This window comes from Nematolebias whitei, chromosome 11 (genome assembly GCF_014905685.2).
Source record: "Nematolebias whitei isolate Nwh7 chromosome 11, NemWhi1, whole genome shotgun sequence".
In the NCBI taxonomy this organism is placed as follows: Eukaryota; Metazoa; Chordata; class Actinopteri; order Cyprinodontiformes; family Rivulidae; genus Nematolebias; species Nematolebias whitei.
This window is the reverse complement of record NC_056508.1, coordinates 19453572-19471254: the sequence shown is the minus strand read 5'-3', so window position 1 is coordinate 19471254 and position 17683 is coordinate 19453572. Positions and strand designations below refer to the sequence as shown.

The 17683-nt window shown below is 37.9% G+C and overlaps 2 protein-coding genes across 2 annotated transcripts in view; one reads left to right on the top strand and one right to left on the bottom strand.

Moving 5' to 3' along the window:
• Positions 1-1704: 1704 nt before the first annotated feature.
• mtg2 (mitochondrial ribosome-associated GTPase 2) lies at positions 1705-5176 on the top strand. The gene is made up of 6 exons (XM_037683982.1): positions 1705-2130; positions 2653-2800; positions 3026-3141; positions 4203-4421; positions 4501-4639; positions 4727-5176. Exons 1-6 carry the CDS (start codon positions 1942-1944, stop codon positions 5113-5115), a joined length of 1200 nt encoding a protein of 399 aa, XP_037539910.1. The 5' UTR covers positions 1705-1941; the 3' UTR covers positions 5116-5176.
• A 4967-nt stretch (positions 5177-10143) lies between these two features.
• Positions 10144-17683, bottom strand: part of LOC119416655 (cadherin-like protein 26) — a 9788-nt gene continuing 2248 nt past the window's right edge. Inside the window, exons 8-13 of the mRNA XM_037683841.1 lie at positions 17170-17513; positions 16940-17082; positions 16632-16856; positions 16312-16487; positions 16039-16146; positions 10144-10419 (exon numbers count right to left, since the gene is read on the bottom strand). Coding sequence (XP_037539769.1) covers positions 10144-10419; positions 16039-16146; positions 16312-16487; positions 16632-16856; positions 16940-17082; positions 17170-17513 — 1272 coding nt within the window. The remainder of the gene's footprint in view (positions 10420-16038; positions 16147-16311; positions 16488-16631; positions 16857-16939; positions 17083-17169; positions 17514-17683) is intronic.

Here is a 17683-nt window from a genome sequence, read left to right as displayed (position 1 = left end):
ATGAATCCAAAGGCCACAAGGCAGTGCGTTGATTTATCATTTTACAAAAGGTTTTCTTGATTGAAGAAAAGTTACTCTATAGAGCACATGGCCACAGTAAATGCTCCATTATCAATTCAAATAGAAAAAATTATCAGTAAAGCAAAGTATTTTAATATTTAAAATTTATTTTTTCATTTGAGTAAAATGGTAAATGGACTGTACTTATATAGCCCCTTTCTATCTTATCAAGACACTCAAAGTTCTTTACAACACAATCTGTGCCTCATTTACTCATTCATACAGCTCTCTATCTCTACAAAGAATAATCAGAGATTTATCACATTCATGCACCGATGGGACACATCGGAGGCAATGAGGAGTTCAGTGTCTTGCCCAGGGACACTTCAGCATGTGACTGCTGCCGGAATCAAACCCCCAACTCTTGCATTAGGGGACGACTGCTCTAACCACTCAGCCACAGCCAACCAAGGGATTTACAGGCGAATCTAAAATTTTTAGAAAATTGTAGAAAATTGTCAAAAAGTTACAAATGTGTGTCAGTCATTTCAGAAAGTGAAACTCATATATTATTCAGATTTATTACACATAGAGTGAAATATTCCAAGCCTTTATTTCTTATAATTTTGATGACTATGACTTACAGATAATGGAAGAAAAAAAAAATTCAGTGTCTCAGAAAATTAGAATATCGTTGAAGAGGTTCAATATTTTTAACTCCTGGTGTCACACTCCTGAACCAGAGACTGTCAGAAGTGTCTTACCTGAGGAGACAAAGAATTGGACTGTTGCTCAGTGGTCCAACGTCCTCTTTTCAGATGAAAGTAAATTTTCATGTAATTTGGAAATCAAGATCCCAGAGTCTGGAGGAAGAGTGGAGAGGTCCAGAATCCACGTTGTTGAAGTCCAGTATGAAGTTCCCACAGTCAGGGATGGTTTGGGATCATGTCATCTGCTGGTGTTGGTCCACTGGACACTCTTACGTTGTCTCTGGTTCAGAGGTTGCTTGACTTGAGGAAAGCGACATTTGTAGCTCGTGTCTAGGATTTGTTTGTGCATAGTGCATCAGTTGCCAATATAACATTTTATCACAATATTCAAATTTTCTAAGACACAGTTTTAGGTTTTCACCAAGCCATAATCATATTATTGGCATTTAACACAGTGATCTCATTTGGTATTCCGTTGTTGATGATTGTGTTCATCCATCTTGCTTTTACTCCCTGACGTTTAACGCAGGGTGATTTGATTTAGTATTTCATTGTTTCTCATTATATTTAATGTTTTTATGCTTTTAATCATGTTGCTGTAATATGTTGTTATTAATATTTGATGCTGTGATCTTTTTTTGGTAAGCACTTTGATAACAGTTACTGTTTTAAATGTGCTATATAAATAAATGTGACTTGACCATTAATTACAAGAAATAAAAACGTGCAATATTTCACTCTATGTTTACTAAATCTATATAATAGTTGAACTTTCTGAAGGATTGACAAAAAAAAAAAAAAAAAAAAAAAAAAACGATCTTTTTCACGATATTCTAATTTTTGTAGACGCACGTGCTTAGGAATCGCTTACTGGCGCTTTATTTTGCTGAATGGACACAGTAGTAGACAAATGCGACCAGAAGGTGGCAGTAATGCAACATAAAGGATTCTGTGCAACCCCAAAAACATCGGCGAAAAAGATATTTGTCCCAGCGCAGCTTCCGTACACTTTCAGCATGCGATGTTTTTGAACATGTTAGCAATATTATCAAAGGTTATGCTCCTTGTAAAGTACCACGACTCTTTTTCCAGCTATGTTACAGTTTAATTACCGATCGCGTTTCGTTTTTAATAACTTGTTTGGATTTTTCTGTTTAGGCGAACAGCCGACATGACTTTAAAAACACAATTTAGCCATTAGCCCGTTCAACATTCAGTCTGTAACGACAAGATGTTGTCGAGAGTTAAAACAGCCCGCTGGCTCTCAGCGAGGATATGTTCAGGAGTTAGTTTAGGACAGGGTAAAGGACAGGACGTGAGACACACAAGGGTCGGTCTCAGAGACGTCTGCACCGCCACGAAACTTTACGGAAAAGCCCGAGAGATTCCGAGTAAGAGAGACGTGTCTGAAAAGAAGCTGGTATGTGTTTATAAGCTTCCGCTCTCTAAAGCTAGCTTAGTGGTGTTTTAGCAAATAAAAACATGAGAAAAAATGACCTCAGGACTCGAAAGTAGCTGATATATTTAAAAAGATAGTAGCTATTTATGTCAGCTGAAACAGGCGGAGAATGTGCTTCTAAAACATTTAAATCAAAGTAAAATGTCAGAGTAGAGTTTTATTTCAAGAGCAGGTTAATGTTTGGTCCAAAATGCTTGGTTTGGTTGTAAAACCTGCTTTGTTGTACTTCTGATCACCAGTGAGGGATTTATTTACAGCTGTTGGAAAATGTGCTTTTGCAAACTCCTCTGAAAACATCTGGAGGAAAATCTTTCATGTCTGAACCTCAACTACAAATTGAAATCGATACGCATCCACAGAAAACCACAGGATATGCACTTTAGGAAGCCACAGTGATCGCTGAAGTAAATGTACTTTAGTGCAAATTACAAATGTGTCCAGTGTTTTGTTTTGTTCACACACCAAACTTCTTGTGCATCGCAGACTCGACAATTTGTGGACTCTCGTCGTGTGAGGCTGGTGGCCGGTTCTGGTGGGAAGGGAGTGTGCACCTTTCACAGTGAGCCCAGGAAGGAGTGGGGCGGACCGGATGGAGGGAATGGAGGCGATGGAGGAAGCATCATTCTAAAGGGTGAGCTGGTCACAGTGGTGCGTGCTGATTTGATGCTGCACGTGGGCTCCACCGTTTCCTGAACTCAACTTTAACACCATCTGTTTAACATGAGTCGATGTGCTGGAAGAGGTGGGCACGCAACTCATAAGAAGAATACAAATGGATTTTACACCTTGACCATTTTATTTCTTACGCACATTTAACTATTGTGCTTTTTTTGTGTGTGTGTTTTTATGCTTTCAGCTGACCGGTTTGTGAAATCATTGGCCAAAGTGGGGCCACTTTACTCAGGAGAGAGCGGGCACTCGGGGAGCAGCAAGAACTGTCACGGTCGGAACGGCAGCACGACTTACGTTTCAGTGAGTTCAGGCGTTTCCATCATGCGTGAAAGGCTCGTCGAGGCCGTTCCTTGAAGGATTCTATATCACCCGCCATCTTTCATGCCAGCGTTTTAGACTAACGCCGTGTCATGAAGAGAAATGAGGGAGTTTTGGTCAGAATATTAAGGAACGATCTCCCTCTTCCCACCAGACTGTTCACAGACAGACAATGTTCACAGTCCATTTTTACAACTCTGAGAAACTCTTTTTTATTCCCTGGCTTTTGGCACAGCCTGAAATTTGCTCTGCACTGTTTTAATTGTTTTGCGTTTAAATGTTCTTGACTTTACTTGTACAGCACTTTGTTGCAGCTGTGGCTGTTTTTAAAGGGCTTCATAAATAATGTTTATAGTATTTGGATATTGCACAAAGCTCATTCAGATTTAAGTCCAGAATGAGGACCCACTGGTGTTTTAGTCTTTTTGTAAACCTGTGACTTATATTTATGATTTCTATCTTTTTTTTATATTGTTTATTCATATTATTATTATTTTATTTGGACCTTCTTGTGTCTTTAATAAAAGGTGGTGATGATGAATGTAGTGGTAGCAAAATAGAAAATAACGTCATGCACAGTGTCATGCAATTTGTGACGTCGCACTCGGAGCATGTGCAGCTGCTACCTCGTCAACACGTGGGTCAGTTTCTGTAAAAGTGATCGAGTTACAGCCAGTTTTGTCTTCGATTGATTAGCTGCAGCGGCCGTCGTTTCAAATGCGCTGATTCTAAAATGCACTTAACTTAGATGCAAATGTACATCCAGTGATTGGATTCTGAAAGTTTCATAAAAGTCTGTCTGGTAGTTCACGAAATATTTTGCTAACAGACAATTTTGACTCAACATTTACCAAGGGTTTAAGCATCTTGTGCAACGAGTAGCACTTCAGTTATGTGTTACTGACTCAACAACAAACACACCAAATATTAGCACAGCGTTAGTGAAATTAACCAAATTACCTGTGTTTTTCAAAGTGAGTTGTCTGTGGCGACCATCTTGAATTGGGCTGTTCCGACCTCTCCTGCGTTATCCATCTGTTCAGGTGCCGATGGGAACGGTGGTGAAGGAGCAGGGGGACACCGTAGCGGACCTTTCCGAGCACGGTCAGGAGTATGTGGCAGTATTTGGAGGGTCGGGGGGAAAGGGAAATCGATTCTTTCTGTCAAATGAGAACCGTGCCCCAATGACTGCAACCGCCGGTATGGCCGGTCAGGAGCGGGTCCTTCATTTAGAGCTGCGCACTATGGCTCATGCTGGACTGGTAGGAGGAAGTCCCTGTTCCTGAACACACATTTGGAAAAAGTACAGCTTGAGCCTGATGTGTGTTTGTACACCTTCAGGTTGGTTTTCCCAATGCGGGGAAGTCGTCACTGTTGACAGCCATCTCCAACGCCAGGCCTGCTGTAGCTGCTTATCCTTTCACCACACTCAACCCACACGTTGGGATTGTTCAGTACAGGGACCACGAGCAGGTTGCAGGTAGTTGCCTTTAAGCAGATCATCAGTCCATTTTAAGGTTTACATTATTTTATACGCAATTCACGTTTGTACATTCGCTTTGCACAGTTGCTGATATCCCAGGCATCATCCGAGGAGCCCATTTAAACCGAGGCTTGGGTATCTCCTTCCTGCGCCACATAGAGCGCTGCCGTTTCCTCCTGTTCGTTCTGGACCTGTCGGAGCCAGAGCCCTGGACTCAGCTCCAACATTTGAGCTATGAACTGGACCAGTATGAGCCTGGTCTGTCCCAGCGACCTCAGGTCGTTGTAGCCAACAAAATGGACCTACCTGAGGCCCAGGAGAAGCTGGAGACTCTGAAGAGCCACGTCACCCAGAGGGTCATTCCTGTGTCTGCTCTCACAGGACAGAACACAGAGGAGCTCATCCTCCATCTAAGAGAGTTGTACGACGGCTACCTCCAGAGTAGTTCAGAAGAAAAACCAGTTAGGTGGTAGGGACCGTTTATTTATAGAATCAGCAGGGGATCAATATGAATGCATTTAAAATTTTAAATAAACATACAACCAAAACAAACGTTTATGTGTTGTTTCAAATATGCTTTATATTTATATAGTTTTACTTCATCTATAATGTTATTGTTTATAACAGCTTAAAAATTAGAAGTTGAAAAACATTCTAATTATATACTTTTGAATGTTTGGTACCATTTATATGCAAATCAACCATAAAAAAATCAGTATATAAAATATTGGGCTGATTAAAAAATTCAGGGCTGATTTTCATAAAATACCTTCTGTAGTAATTTGATTAAATTCAGATTAATTATAAAGCGCAAAGTCACACAGAAGTTGTCTCGGCACTGTACAGATCATTCACATACGTTATAAAAGCTTATTAGTAATAGTTATCTAAACAATAAATCCAGCAGATTACGATACAATCATCAATGTTACAAATGTTACATTTTATGTGTTAATTAATGGGTCAGCCAGGTCACTGTAGTTTTAGGTACACAAATAGATCATCTGGATGTTTACATGTCCTGTGCTGCTGCTGTTTTAGTTCTTTATTTTTGTACCCAACAGTAAAACAAATTCCTCAAAACTGTCTAGCTAATTGACACGAATATTCACTTATTCCATATTTAATATATTTATATAATCAGGCCTCTCTTGTAAATGAGTCCTCGAGGCTCAATGGGATTAACCTGTCTAAATAAAGGTTGAATTGAATTCACTTATGACTTTTAACCTCACTGACTCAAGTGTGAACATTTTTACACCCAAGTATCTATTTCACTCAAATCTGCTTCTTTTCCTGTGAAAAAGCTCCCATTCATCAAACAGAACTTTCCATAGTAGAAAAATTAATTGATCAAAATTCATTTGAATTTATCCTTCCCTTAACAGAAAAATGGTCTGGGGTCTGTTTTATTTTACTCTATTCATTAACTATTCTTACATTAAATATTTACTATCCATAAAACGTAATTTAAATATATATATATATATATATATATATATATATATATATATATATATATATATGTAACTTAAATATATATATAAAACGTATTTGCGAATAAAATTTGTTGTCTTTCTTGTCGAGTAGTATTCAAGTCTTACCGCTAGGGGGCAGGCAAACTATAAAAGATGAACGGCTCTGAATATTAGCTGCGCACCATTTGAAGCCTTGTAGATAAAGTGGTTCTCAGGCTGGCTGAGTTCTCTCTTCATTTCAAAAAGTGTACCAGTTGGATACCGCGCTCAGATCCAGAAGCTTTATGCCCACTTCAACCACGTGGCTGCTATAAATAATAATAATAATAATAAAAAAAAAAAAGATTTAACGGTACATCTTTCCGCCGACAAAAACTTTGTCTATTTATGAGAAAGCTCCTCCCGCTCCTCCTCATTTCTACCCGAAGCATCACTTAGTTGACTAAAAACGAACGCGCCTCCGCTTCAATTAACTTCCTGTTGCTGCTGGAACCAAGTTTATTGTAATAATAAAAAAAGGACGAAATATCTCAATTTTTAAGAAACTCAATTGAAACTGATAAATGAGTGTGTGAGATGAACCGACTTCTCACTACAGGTAGGGTCCTTTTACTTCTGATGGGGTGGAAAAACCAGACCACAGTAAATACCATGCTATCAATGCTAACTTGGTTGTGACTTAAGTTATGTAGTTCCAGTTTTGTTTGTCGTGTTTGAACATTTAATTTATTATTACAACATGCATTTTGTAAAATAGTAACCAAAGACATTAATGATTTATAGTTTTGGCCTTAATTAGGGAAAAAGCTAATTTAATCCACGTGTTAGCAAAATTAGCGTTAGCCATCATTTTAGTAGCTGCAAACATTAGTTTTTTTAGTTTTGCTGACCGTAAGTATCCTTATGTGAAAGAAATATTTAGTATTAAAATATTTATTGTTTTTTAGGTATGCAGACAACACATTAAGATAATTCATTTAAATTATTTTCATTTTGGCATTTGTCTCTTAGCTTTACATCTGAACAAAAGGGCTCGACCCTGGTCCTTTAGGGCCTTCTGTCATACATGATCAGTTTCCTGCTTTGATACAGCTGATTTTAATGAACGGGGTCATTTAACAGACTTCTGCATGACTATATGACACTAAAGCATCATCGGATCATTTGAATCAGCTTTGTGCAGGGACACATTTAAAACATGCAGGACCGCGGGCAGGGCCGACCTAAGCCTCCATGGGGCCCTAAGCGAAATTAGGTTTGGGGCCCTCTATTTCTGCTAATAATCTGGATTACTACAATCAACAGTCACATGATCAGATCATTCACCCACCTAACATAAACTCATTGCAAGTGTGACAGCCCTGTTTACAGTATCTTATATATACAGTATATATCTAGTGCTACTAAAAGTAACAAAAGAAGATAACAAAACTCAATGTATTTTACAGCAAAAGTGTCATCTGGTTTATTATCTTTGGTTCCAAAGAACTGCATCAGTAATGTTCAAAATAATTTGTACTGCAAGATCAACAACAAACAGATAAAATAACTTAGATGCATAAAAATAACTTAAATTGTGCAAAACAGACTAAATAAAATAAAATATCAAGGAAATACTTAAAAATGTAAATGAACAATTACTTGAAACCACGTAAAATGGTTTAAAAAAAGAAATTTAATGTTGAATTAGTTCTTAAAATTATGTAAAGGTATGCAACAATTTGCAAAAGCTGAACTTAAAATATTATACAATCTTTACCCACACATTTGACCTGTTTATGTTACTTCTTTCTCAATACTTCATAAACTTCCTAAAACCTGTGCTTCCACTTAGGGTGCCCCCTAGTGGCCCTGGGGCCCTAAGCAGCCTTGTGCCGGCCCTGACCGTGGGTCCTGTTGACCAGAACTAGAAACTTCTGACTTAAATCAGATTCAACTAAAACAAACACAGGTATGAATTTGTCTTATTCACTTTACATGAACAACCTCGTCTTAATACTATGGTCAGTTTGTAAGGAAGTTCATCTACACAACTTTCTTTTATCATTCAGGCTCAAATATTAGACCTCTTTATTAACTATTGCACGGTGTCTCAATGGGATTTGTCTGATTAAATAAAGGTTAATAAAGTTAATAAACAGTTGTGGTGAGAGACTGATGGGGTCTACAGAAAACACTGAAATACTGGAAGAAGTATTTGCTTTTGGCTCTTTTGAAGACTTTCTAAAGTTCCTGTGACATCAAATATTTTTTTAAAAATGTGAATGCATTTTTGGAAGGATAACTACGATGGAGCTTTAGGGCCACACTAAGAAAAAAAATACATTAAATATGAGAATAAAGTCATAGTATTATGAGAATAAAGTTGTATGACAATAAAGTCATAATATTACGAGAGTAAAGTCGTAATATTACGAGAAAAAAGTTGAAATAATACAAGATTAAAGTCGTCGTATTACGAAAATAAACTCGTAACATTACCAGAATAAATTCATAATTATTATTAGAGCTCCGACACAAAAATGATGAATGTTGACATGGTTGGTACAATATCAGGGAGTCCAACGCACTGTGGCATATGGATCCTTAATTTAACTTAATTCAGGAAGTGAGGACATGAGGGAAAGCCTGCTACAACAACACAGGCAGTAGAGAAGAATCTGATGTTTCTTCAGATTTTTTTGAGCGACTTCAGAAAGAGAAGAGTCGGAGTTAAAATGTTTGTTCAGTAAACAAAGACCAGGGCGTTCCCTTTAGATGTCACTTTCTGTTTCACTTTGACTGTTGCGAATTGAAAAGGAAATATGCCAGTTGTTTAAATGGGTATCGCACCAATTTTTTAAAATCTCTTAAACGTTAAGATTTATTTTTTTGTTTAGTTTTTGTCTTTTCCCCACTTTTTGATTTGTTGGATATACAGAAAAAACTGATTCACAGATGATCATGTGTCGACTTCATCAAATTTATTACAAAGTTTTGGAGAACGGTCAGACCCACAGAGTCAATACATCCCAAGCACACAACTTATTCATGAGTTCTGGTCCATTCTAACTTCCTGAAATGAAACAATTTTATATAAACTCATCAAGGGCGTTAGAGATGAACATTTTTCAAGGATTCCCAGGAACTGAATCGCAACATTAAAGCTCTCACACAAACAAAATAATGAACACTCTGTTACTGTCTGTTCTCTTCCTGCAGAGATAGCCACGTCCAAATTATTATAGTATCGGAAATGAAAACGTAATATTCACAATGACCTTGAAATGATAAAAAAGGGTTATAAAGTTTATTAATACAGTAAAATAATATAGCATGTTGATATTGTAACGTATCAGGAAGCAGATTAACAAATAATATATTTTCAGCACAATGCACGTCACAAGCACTTTACAGGAAGAGACAATTCAGGGTGGAAAACACTTCCTGTCTAAAGCATCAGAATTGTTTCAAGCAAAGGAAAAAGTAGAGCGGATCCTTTCATTCTTATTTTATATCTTTAGAGATTGTTCAGTGTTATTTTTCTAAATCGTACTTGGCCCTCACACTGATAACTCCCAGTGGGAGTTTGGTGCAGCAGCTTTTTATCAGTCCACTGTGTCTGCTGTGTTTGCAATATCTGTGATGGATTACATACATTTGATCCTTTTTCGTTTGTTTTGTCTTGTTTCTTTTTTTTTTTAGGTTTTATGGAATTACTCTGAGATGAGTAAGAAATGGAACCAGCATGCTCCCAGTAAAAATCTTTGAATTCTTCTCCAGTTTTATCCGATTAAACAACAGACACTGCAAAGGGTGAGCATCCATTTCTTCAATTTGTGTTTGAACACACAGCAGCTTCTACTTCATTATGTAGCAAGTGCACACTTTTAAATAGTGAAAATTAAGAATATAAATATTTTGTTACATTTCCAACTGGTCATCTGTACATTAGAATAATAGTATTTAAAAAAAAAAAAGGGTAGTTATGTCTTCTCAAGGTACAGACTACATTTCTGCAGCATGCTTAATGCAGCTGGTTTGTTAAATCTTAGTTCCCTGGGCAGTGGCATGAGCAGGACAACAGACCGAAACCAGAGAAAAGAACTTGGAATCCAGGTTAAAGTCTGGGACAAGGGAATGAGCAGGAATATAAATGGCCTCAAGTTCATAGTTGTGATCTGCGTGTCCTTCGTCAGCGTAGACTACTGGCTCGTAATCGCCCAGTTCTGCACCTTGTTCTTCCAGGACGTCCAGCTTTATTTCCAGTGCCCTTTTCAGTAGAATATCAGCACGATATTGGCTTCGTCTCATCCAGTCCTTGAAAAGCACAAGAGTTGTGTAATTGTGTTTGTTAAAAAAGCGGTGCTATTTTTAATATTTATAAGTATGTAGAAATATATAGAAGTACTATATTTGTATGTATTCCCCGCTGGCGTCTCTTCCCCATGGCTGATGTAACTCTTTGGGAAGTCCTCCACTGCTGGCGTATGGACTTGTCAATAAAATATTTAATTATTAAAACCTTGGAAATAGTTTGTAATTAAACAAAATCTGCCAATTAAGTCAAACAGAATTACTCGGTCCAAAAAGCTGTAACAATTGCAAAACATGATAAATGTATTCATTTCAGTACGGTGACTGAAGGTGTCGTTCCAGAGCTCGTTTCTTCAGATTCTGTACCATTCAGGTGCGCTTCGAAGTTAGCTACGGTGTCTGTTATTACCTGGGGAGAGTAAAGGAACCGTTTGGACTTTAGCTACAGCATGTTGTTCAAATCATTTTAGTTAATGTCATTAGTCAAAGTGAAATGAAGAAAATAAAAAGACTTTTCAGGTTTGTGCAGTTTAAGTTACGTTACTACTAACACTGAGACTAATAGTCCTGGGATGACAACAAATCTTATGAAAAGGCCTAAATTAAATATATGTCACTTTGTATCTTTGTTTCTTTTCACTACTCGGTTTCTCATTTCTGTTTGAGCCTTTACACGGGCTGGCGTAAGAACATTTTCCAGCCTCTTGAAAGTTTTGGTGCTCGGCAACCTTTTTAATAAAGAAGGCAAATATCTCAAGAAAGTGTAATTTAAGTATATTGCATTGAGACAAGTTTTAACAACTTTTTTAAGAGTTTACTTTCACGTCGTTTCAGTGTTTTCAATTGAGAAATGATTTGTCAGATATATTTTTTTAAACTACAACAAAGTATTTTGCAGACTATAAATATTTTAAAATAATTATTTAAAAGTTTCCCAGACTGACAGATTTCTTCCCTAAAATGACTTTTTCATTCAAAGGGATTTTACTTTCAGGATTTTGGTTCATGTAGTAATTTAATAGTATTTAATTTTCATGATTGATCATTTATTAAATTACATTTCTCGCAGTACAATTACCTCAGTTTGGTTCCAAATATAAACAAGTTTAGCTCGTCCAGACACTGTGTTGTTGCTAAAACACTGTAGAGATGAATTTAGCAGATATTTATGGAAACTACAAACAGCTGAAACTGACTCAGAGAACTTCTTGAGTCTGGAGGAAAAAACAAGTTAAACAGAGACACACACCTTAGTTGTAATGTAAGTCATATAAATGTTTATCTTTTAGTGCTGTTATTGTGTAATTATAAGAACTCAAGCAGCAGACGCTGCCTCTCTCACTGAGAGACACTCGGGCTGGGCTCGCTTCCACAGCAGCGCTGTCTTTTTGGAAGACCAGGAGTTTAATCACGCACTCAAGTTGGACATGTCTACAAAGATAATGATGCACATTAACATTTAATACAAACTTAGATTTTAGATACAAAAGTCCCGAGGAGGTGGAAGCGCAGTTCAGGAAGGGAAGGTGGCAAATGTTATCAGTATTGTGTATCAGTTCTGATATCTCCCCCGGCTGCAGTAAACTGGTCATGTGTAAACACTTCGGTTTAATATGCAGCCATTTAATAATTGATTACATGGCAGCACCTTTGGTTCGGGCAGCGAGGTGTAGTACATGAAACACTGATTGGTGCTCTCACCTGCAGCGTGCCTCAGAGTTAGGAACACTGCACACCTGCTGCCAGGGCTTCATTTGTAAACCGACTGATGCCGGAACAGCAGGTGGGGCGGGGGTGAGGGGGAGAAAGTGTCGCACGGATCGCCGTTCAATATGTCAGATTAAGGAAAATGTACTAGTGTAATTCTGTTTATGAATAAGAACAGTCTTAATTTACTTAGAAAAGTATGTGCTGTGTCTCCGCCGATCTTCATGTTGCTTTCCGTTAAAATCATTGACATGTTGACGTCATGGTTAAAATGATATGCAGCTTCACCTCTGAGCGGCGCTGTTTCACCATGGAAATAATTCATTCTGTCACTATAACACAACTGTCACTCTGATTCTCTTTATTTGTAGAAAGCCGTGTCGGTTTAATCCCTGTATCATCGTTAGATTGGATGGCTTTAACAAGACCGCAACAAAACATGCCACCAACACTTCATTTACTTTATTTGAGCCGGATCCTACCGGAACAAGATCTGGGAACTCTTATTTTGACCGGGTACGTTCAGGCAACTGTTTGCTCAGATCCTGCAACTCAAATCTCCGCCCCTAAAAGTTCAAAGTGATCGCACATTTTTATTTTGTTATTTATTAAAAATAGAATGAGAGGAGACGTTTCCCAGTCTGTGGAGTGGATGTTACAGCTGCAGCAGACGCACCAGCTTGCCCACACGCTCCTGTCCAACAGAGACACGGATGGCATGTCCTGCTGGGATGAAATGTCTTCCTTTATATGGCAAGCCAAGTGGCCCATTAATAGCCATACATGTGGTAAAAGTGGCTATTAATGGGCCACTTGGCTTGCCTTACCTTCCGCACAGGACTGTTTGATGTGTATTATTCACATTAATCATGTATCAAAGCAATTGCGCTAATTTGTAAAAATAACATCTATCAAAATGTCAAAAAGACAGTCCAGTTTACTTTAATTAAATAAATGGATGGATTGTCTTTAGTTGGACAACTGAGATGGCAGTCGTAATACAGGTGGGAGCAGCAGGAGCAACAACGCAGGAATGAATTCAGCGGAGAAGAGTTCAGCTCAGAAACATGGTGTGTGTGTGTGTGTGTGGGGGGGGGGCACTTGACAGAATCGGAGCTGCTCTATTCACACACAACCTGTTGTTGCTCTCTAAAATAGTTACTGAATCAAGTGTTTACAAATGTAGGTAAACATAGTTAAACACCCCGTTAAAACAGGCCAAAATGCAGGAAATAGCATCTACTTTATTCAAACATTTAAGGGGCAGGAGGACCTACAGCTCCCTCTATTCCCCCACGCACCCTCCTCATCCCCCCCCCCCACACACACACACACACATAATTTGCGTTCTGGCATTGGTCAGTTTACAAATCATCCCCGTGGGACAGGGGGGCGGCTGTGGCTGAGTGGTTAAAGCAGTCGTCCTCCAATGCAAGAGTTGGGGGTTCGAATCCACCAGCAGTCACATGCCGATGTGTCCCTGGGCGAGACACTGAACCCCTCATAGCCTCTGATGTGTGTCCCATCAGTGTATGAATGTGATAAAGCTCTGATTAGTCTCTTTAGAATGATTTGTTCAATTATCTTTGTATAGATCTAGTATAGAGCTGTATGAATGGGTAAATGAGGCACAGATTGTAGTGTAAAGAGCTTTGAGTATCTTGATAAGATAGAAAGGTGCTATATAAGTACAGTCCATTTACCATTTACAAATTAAGCCCTGCCATTTTTAAAGATGGCATAAATCCGTCATGGCAACAGTATATCTGTCTCACTTAGTGGTCCATCAGACAACCTCGAGGCAAGATCTGGTTGTCTCGTTGTAGTTGTGCTTATGTCGACCCCTGCTTTAGAAATGTGTGGTTGTGTATTTCTCCAGAGAGCCAGTCTGTGTTTTTATATCTTAATTGTTTTAATTGTTTTATTTTTATATACAGTATTTCTAATTCTGTGTTTTGTTTTTCTGGACTGCAGCATTTGCTCTGTTCACGTGTGAAGGCACACATCAGTAACTGTGTGTTTGTGTGTGTAAGGACTGTAAAAACCTGACAGTATGTTTTCTAGCTCCTCATCTGCTGAGTTGTGTGGTTACTCCATTTTGTTTGCTCTGGTTCGTTCGACCAGGCTCAGCTGTCAGTCAAAGGAGTTCAGTGGTTTCACAGCTTCTCCCTGTTCGCAGGTCTATTAAGGTGTAGATGTGCTGTTTTGTGCTTTAGAAGAAAAGGCTTGTGTAATTCAGAACTTTGTGCATCCCTCTAAATAAACAAGTGTCAGCGAGGATATGTTGAACGACTGAGTGTCACAACTGATTAACTAGTAGAATATGTCTATTCTTGTCATAAGGTATTATAGATATTTTTAATCTGCTTTGGGAAGATGTTACCACAGGATGTTAATATAGACTTGACAGCACTTACTGGTGTGGCCACAGGTACAACTCGAGATCTTATTGGCATCCGTTCTCCATGATTGCTGTTGTTTAATAACTCAAAGAGCACCTTAAAGATACAAATGCAGTTTTATTTTACTTCTTTAAATTGGCACAAGTTTTTACATTTGATTGAACAATACTTTGCTGTAAAATAAAAACCTTTCAAGAATTAGATTACACAGACTCAATAGCTGATGATATACAAATCAGTGCCCAGTCTGATGACCCCTCTACACACTCCCTTAAACAAAAATATGTTTGCATGCCTAGATGTATCTAAAAAAAATCTGTAGTTTTCAAAATATGTGTATGTTTGTTTTGTAAAAGTTCACATCGCAGTTAAAAAACAAAAAACAAATTTCAGTTCACACAAATAAAACTAAAATAGTTTGTGTTTTAAATTCAACCGGTGACAATTTGGACCTAAACTTGCACTCTAGTTCACATCAATTTAATATTTTTAACAAGATGAAGTCCTTTATAAATGAATGTGTTTAATGTTTGTCATGACTAATTCTATTTATTTTTATTAATCACAACTTTAATGTTCTTATTGAACTCCTTGATCATCATAATAAACTAGTGTATGCCCATGTTTTTGCCTGTTAGATACCTTAGCTGTTCTGCATATACTGTGTAAGTACGGTGACGCCACAGTGATTAAATTAAAGGTGTACTGCAAGAATTAATAGCAGAAAGTATTTTAACCACTACCAAAGCTGTGACTTTAAATTAAGAGCCATGATGTAGGTGCAGAGGTAAGGACAGGAGCAGCACTAGGAAGTGGGATTCAGTATGACTTCCTTCTGAGATGCACTCCTGCCAGTAACTGCAGAACCAGACATGGCCCATTAGGTTTTATGCTAAAGATAGGAGCAAGGGGAAAATACATGAACTATATCACTAATAGGTTCCCACAAAGCTGGGAGTACGCAAATGTTTGCGTTAACACCCTTAATGCACGATGTGCACAAAGCAGAGAACCAGTTTAGTTTCTTCAAGTGGATATATTTATGACTCTTTTCTGTAATAAGTAAAATTGTCCTGAACGTCTTTCAGTTTATAGCAGCTGTTCACTGTCAAAACCAGAGTTTAATGTTATCTCTGTGGGCCGTGCTTAGCTTAAGTTGTTTTGTTAAAAATTCTTCTGTGTTCAAAGTTAAACTATTAGGAAAATATTAAGGTGTTAATACAGTACAATAAAACAAACTTTGCGATACTTACTGGTGACGTGGTCACAGGCACAACTTGAGGTCTTATTAACATCTGTTCCCTGTGATAACTGTTTGTCAGCTCAAAGGGCACCTTAAACAAATGAACACATTTTTATTGTTACTATTTTTACAGCAAAAATGACACAAAACTACTTTTACAGAATAATGCTTTTGTGTACTTGCACAGTTTTATTTTCAAAAGTAGAAAAATAATGTATGTGCTTGTTTTAGTGTTGGTATGCTCTTTATTAGAAATAACTTCAAAATAACAATATTTACTTTGCAGTCGTTTCCTGGTTCTTCTGTGTTACTCATTATCAAGTGTCCAGAATCTACTGGGCCCAGGCCAGGATCTACTGGGATCAGCATCTTCTTATACTTACATGACACCAGACAAGTAAAAAGTAGAAAACCTGAACAAACATATACATTGTTGATGCATTGTCAAGATCATATTGATAATTGGTCAGTAATGAGGATTTTTAACCTACCTGCAAACAGTGTCGTGCAGAAAAAAAATGTTCCCAGAGCTGGTCCTCTTACTGTGGAGCCAGAAACCTTTAGGTGTCTGCAGTTTGGTTGTGTTGCGTTCAAGCAGTCGCACACAGTGACTGACAGTACGTGGACAGCAGTCTTTCCTTGACGATCTGACACTTCTATCAGCAGCTCATGATGACCAGAATAAACTGTATTTTCTTTCACTAGGCTGACTGAATACCCTGAACATACAAAACAAGCATAAACTTGGTTTGGTTGTAAGAAATATTGGCAACAAACTTCATTAACTAGCTTTACATTTGGTGCTTCTTTGACACTAGTGGCATTTTAGTGTGTTTTTGACCTTGTTGAGCGATTGAGCTCACCTTGGTTAGGTTCAACCCTCCACTTGTTCTCAGTATCTTCAAGAAGTTTGAACCTGAAAGGCCCAGAATAGGGTTCTTCATCCAGGTCCAAAGCTGTGATATTGGCATGTGAGGTTTCATCACTTTGACACATGTCAATAGTGTTTACAGTCAGCAATGGAGCGTTGTCATTCACATCATTAATATGGATGCTGAGAGTTGCTGTGCCTGTCAGTGGAGGCTCACCTTGTTTGCAGACACACATGTTGTACAATATGAGTAATGCGATGGCAAATTTATAAATGCAAGGAAAAAATAATAAAGTATACCGTCTTCAACTGCATAAATTGTGGCTACATAGACTCCATTTTGAACAAAGGGAGACTCTCGATCTAAGATCTTTGATGTGGTTATGTTTCCTGTCTCCGGGTCCACTGCAAGACAACCAGCTGGATCCGCTCCTTTTATGTATCTGAAATACATGCCAGCCATTTTATATTTACTCTTGCAGAATGTTGCTTTCTGGAAAGACTGACTTGTAGTTTTTTTCATTACTTACTTTATTTTATTTGCACTGCTGACGTCAGGGTCTGTAGCAGAAAAGGTCTCTAAATATTGTCCCACCTCGTTATTCTCAGGCACAGAAACTCGTTTCTTAGATGGGTTAAAGACAGGAGGCTCATTGACGTCCTCCACTTTTATTATCACATTATAGCTGGATGTGTCTTCTTTGCCAGCCCCTTCACTTCTTTTCCCAGCGCCGCTAAAAGTGATCTCATTACTTGTTTCTATTGTCCAAAGACCAGCAGAGTTGCGATTCTTCACTTTGCATGTAAAGTAAGGGATCTCATTTTCTACTGTGATAGTGATGTTCTTCACAGGACCATCTTCAAAGTCAAGCTGCTGTTATAAAAGTAAAATATCCAAGTATTACTTTTAAGACAAACCTTTAATGTAACCTCCTATTAGTATTTTTCAACACTTCGTAGCATTATCTCTAAATCAGCAATTTTAAAACAAAAAGATAATTATATATATATATATATATATATATATATATATATATATATATA

Excerpts from the sequence above, each read along its gene's own strand:
- mtg2 (XM_037683982.1), top strand. The coding sequence starts at position 1,942 with ATGTTGTCGAGAGTTAAAACAGCCCGCTGGCTCTCAGCGAGGATATGT. Across the intron at positions 2,131-2,652 it reads ACGTGTCTGAAAAGAAGCTG|ACTCGACAATTTGTGGACTC; the intron begins GTATGTGTTTAT and ends TGTGCATCGCAG. Across the intron at positions 4,422-4,500 it reads CTATGGCTCATGCTGGACTG|GTTGGTTTTCCCAATGCGGG; the intron begins GTAGGAGGAAGT and ends GTACACCTTCAG.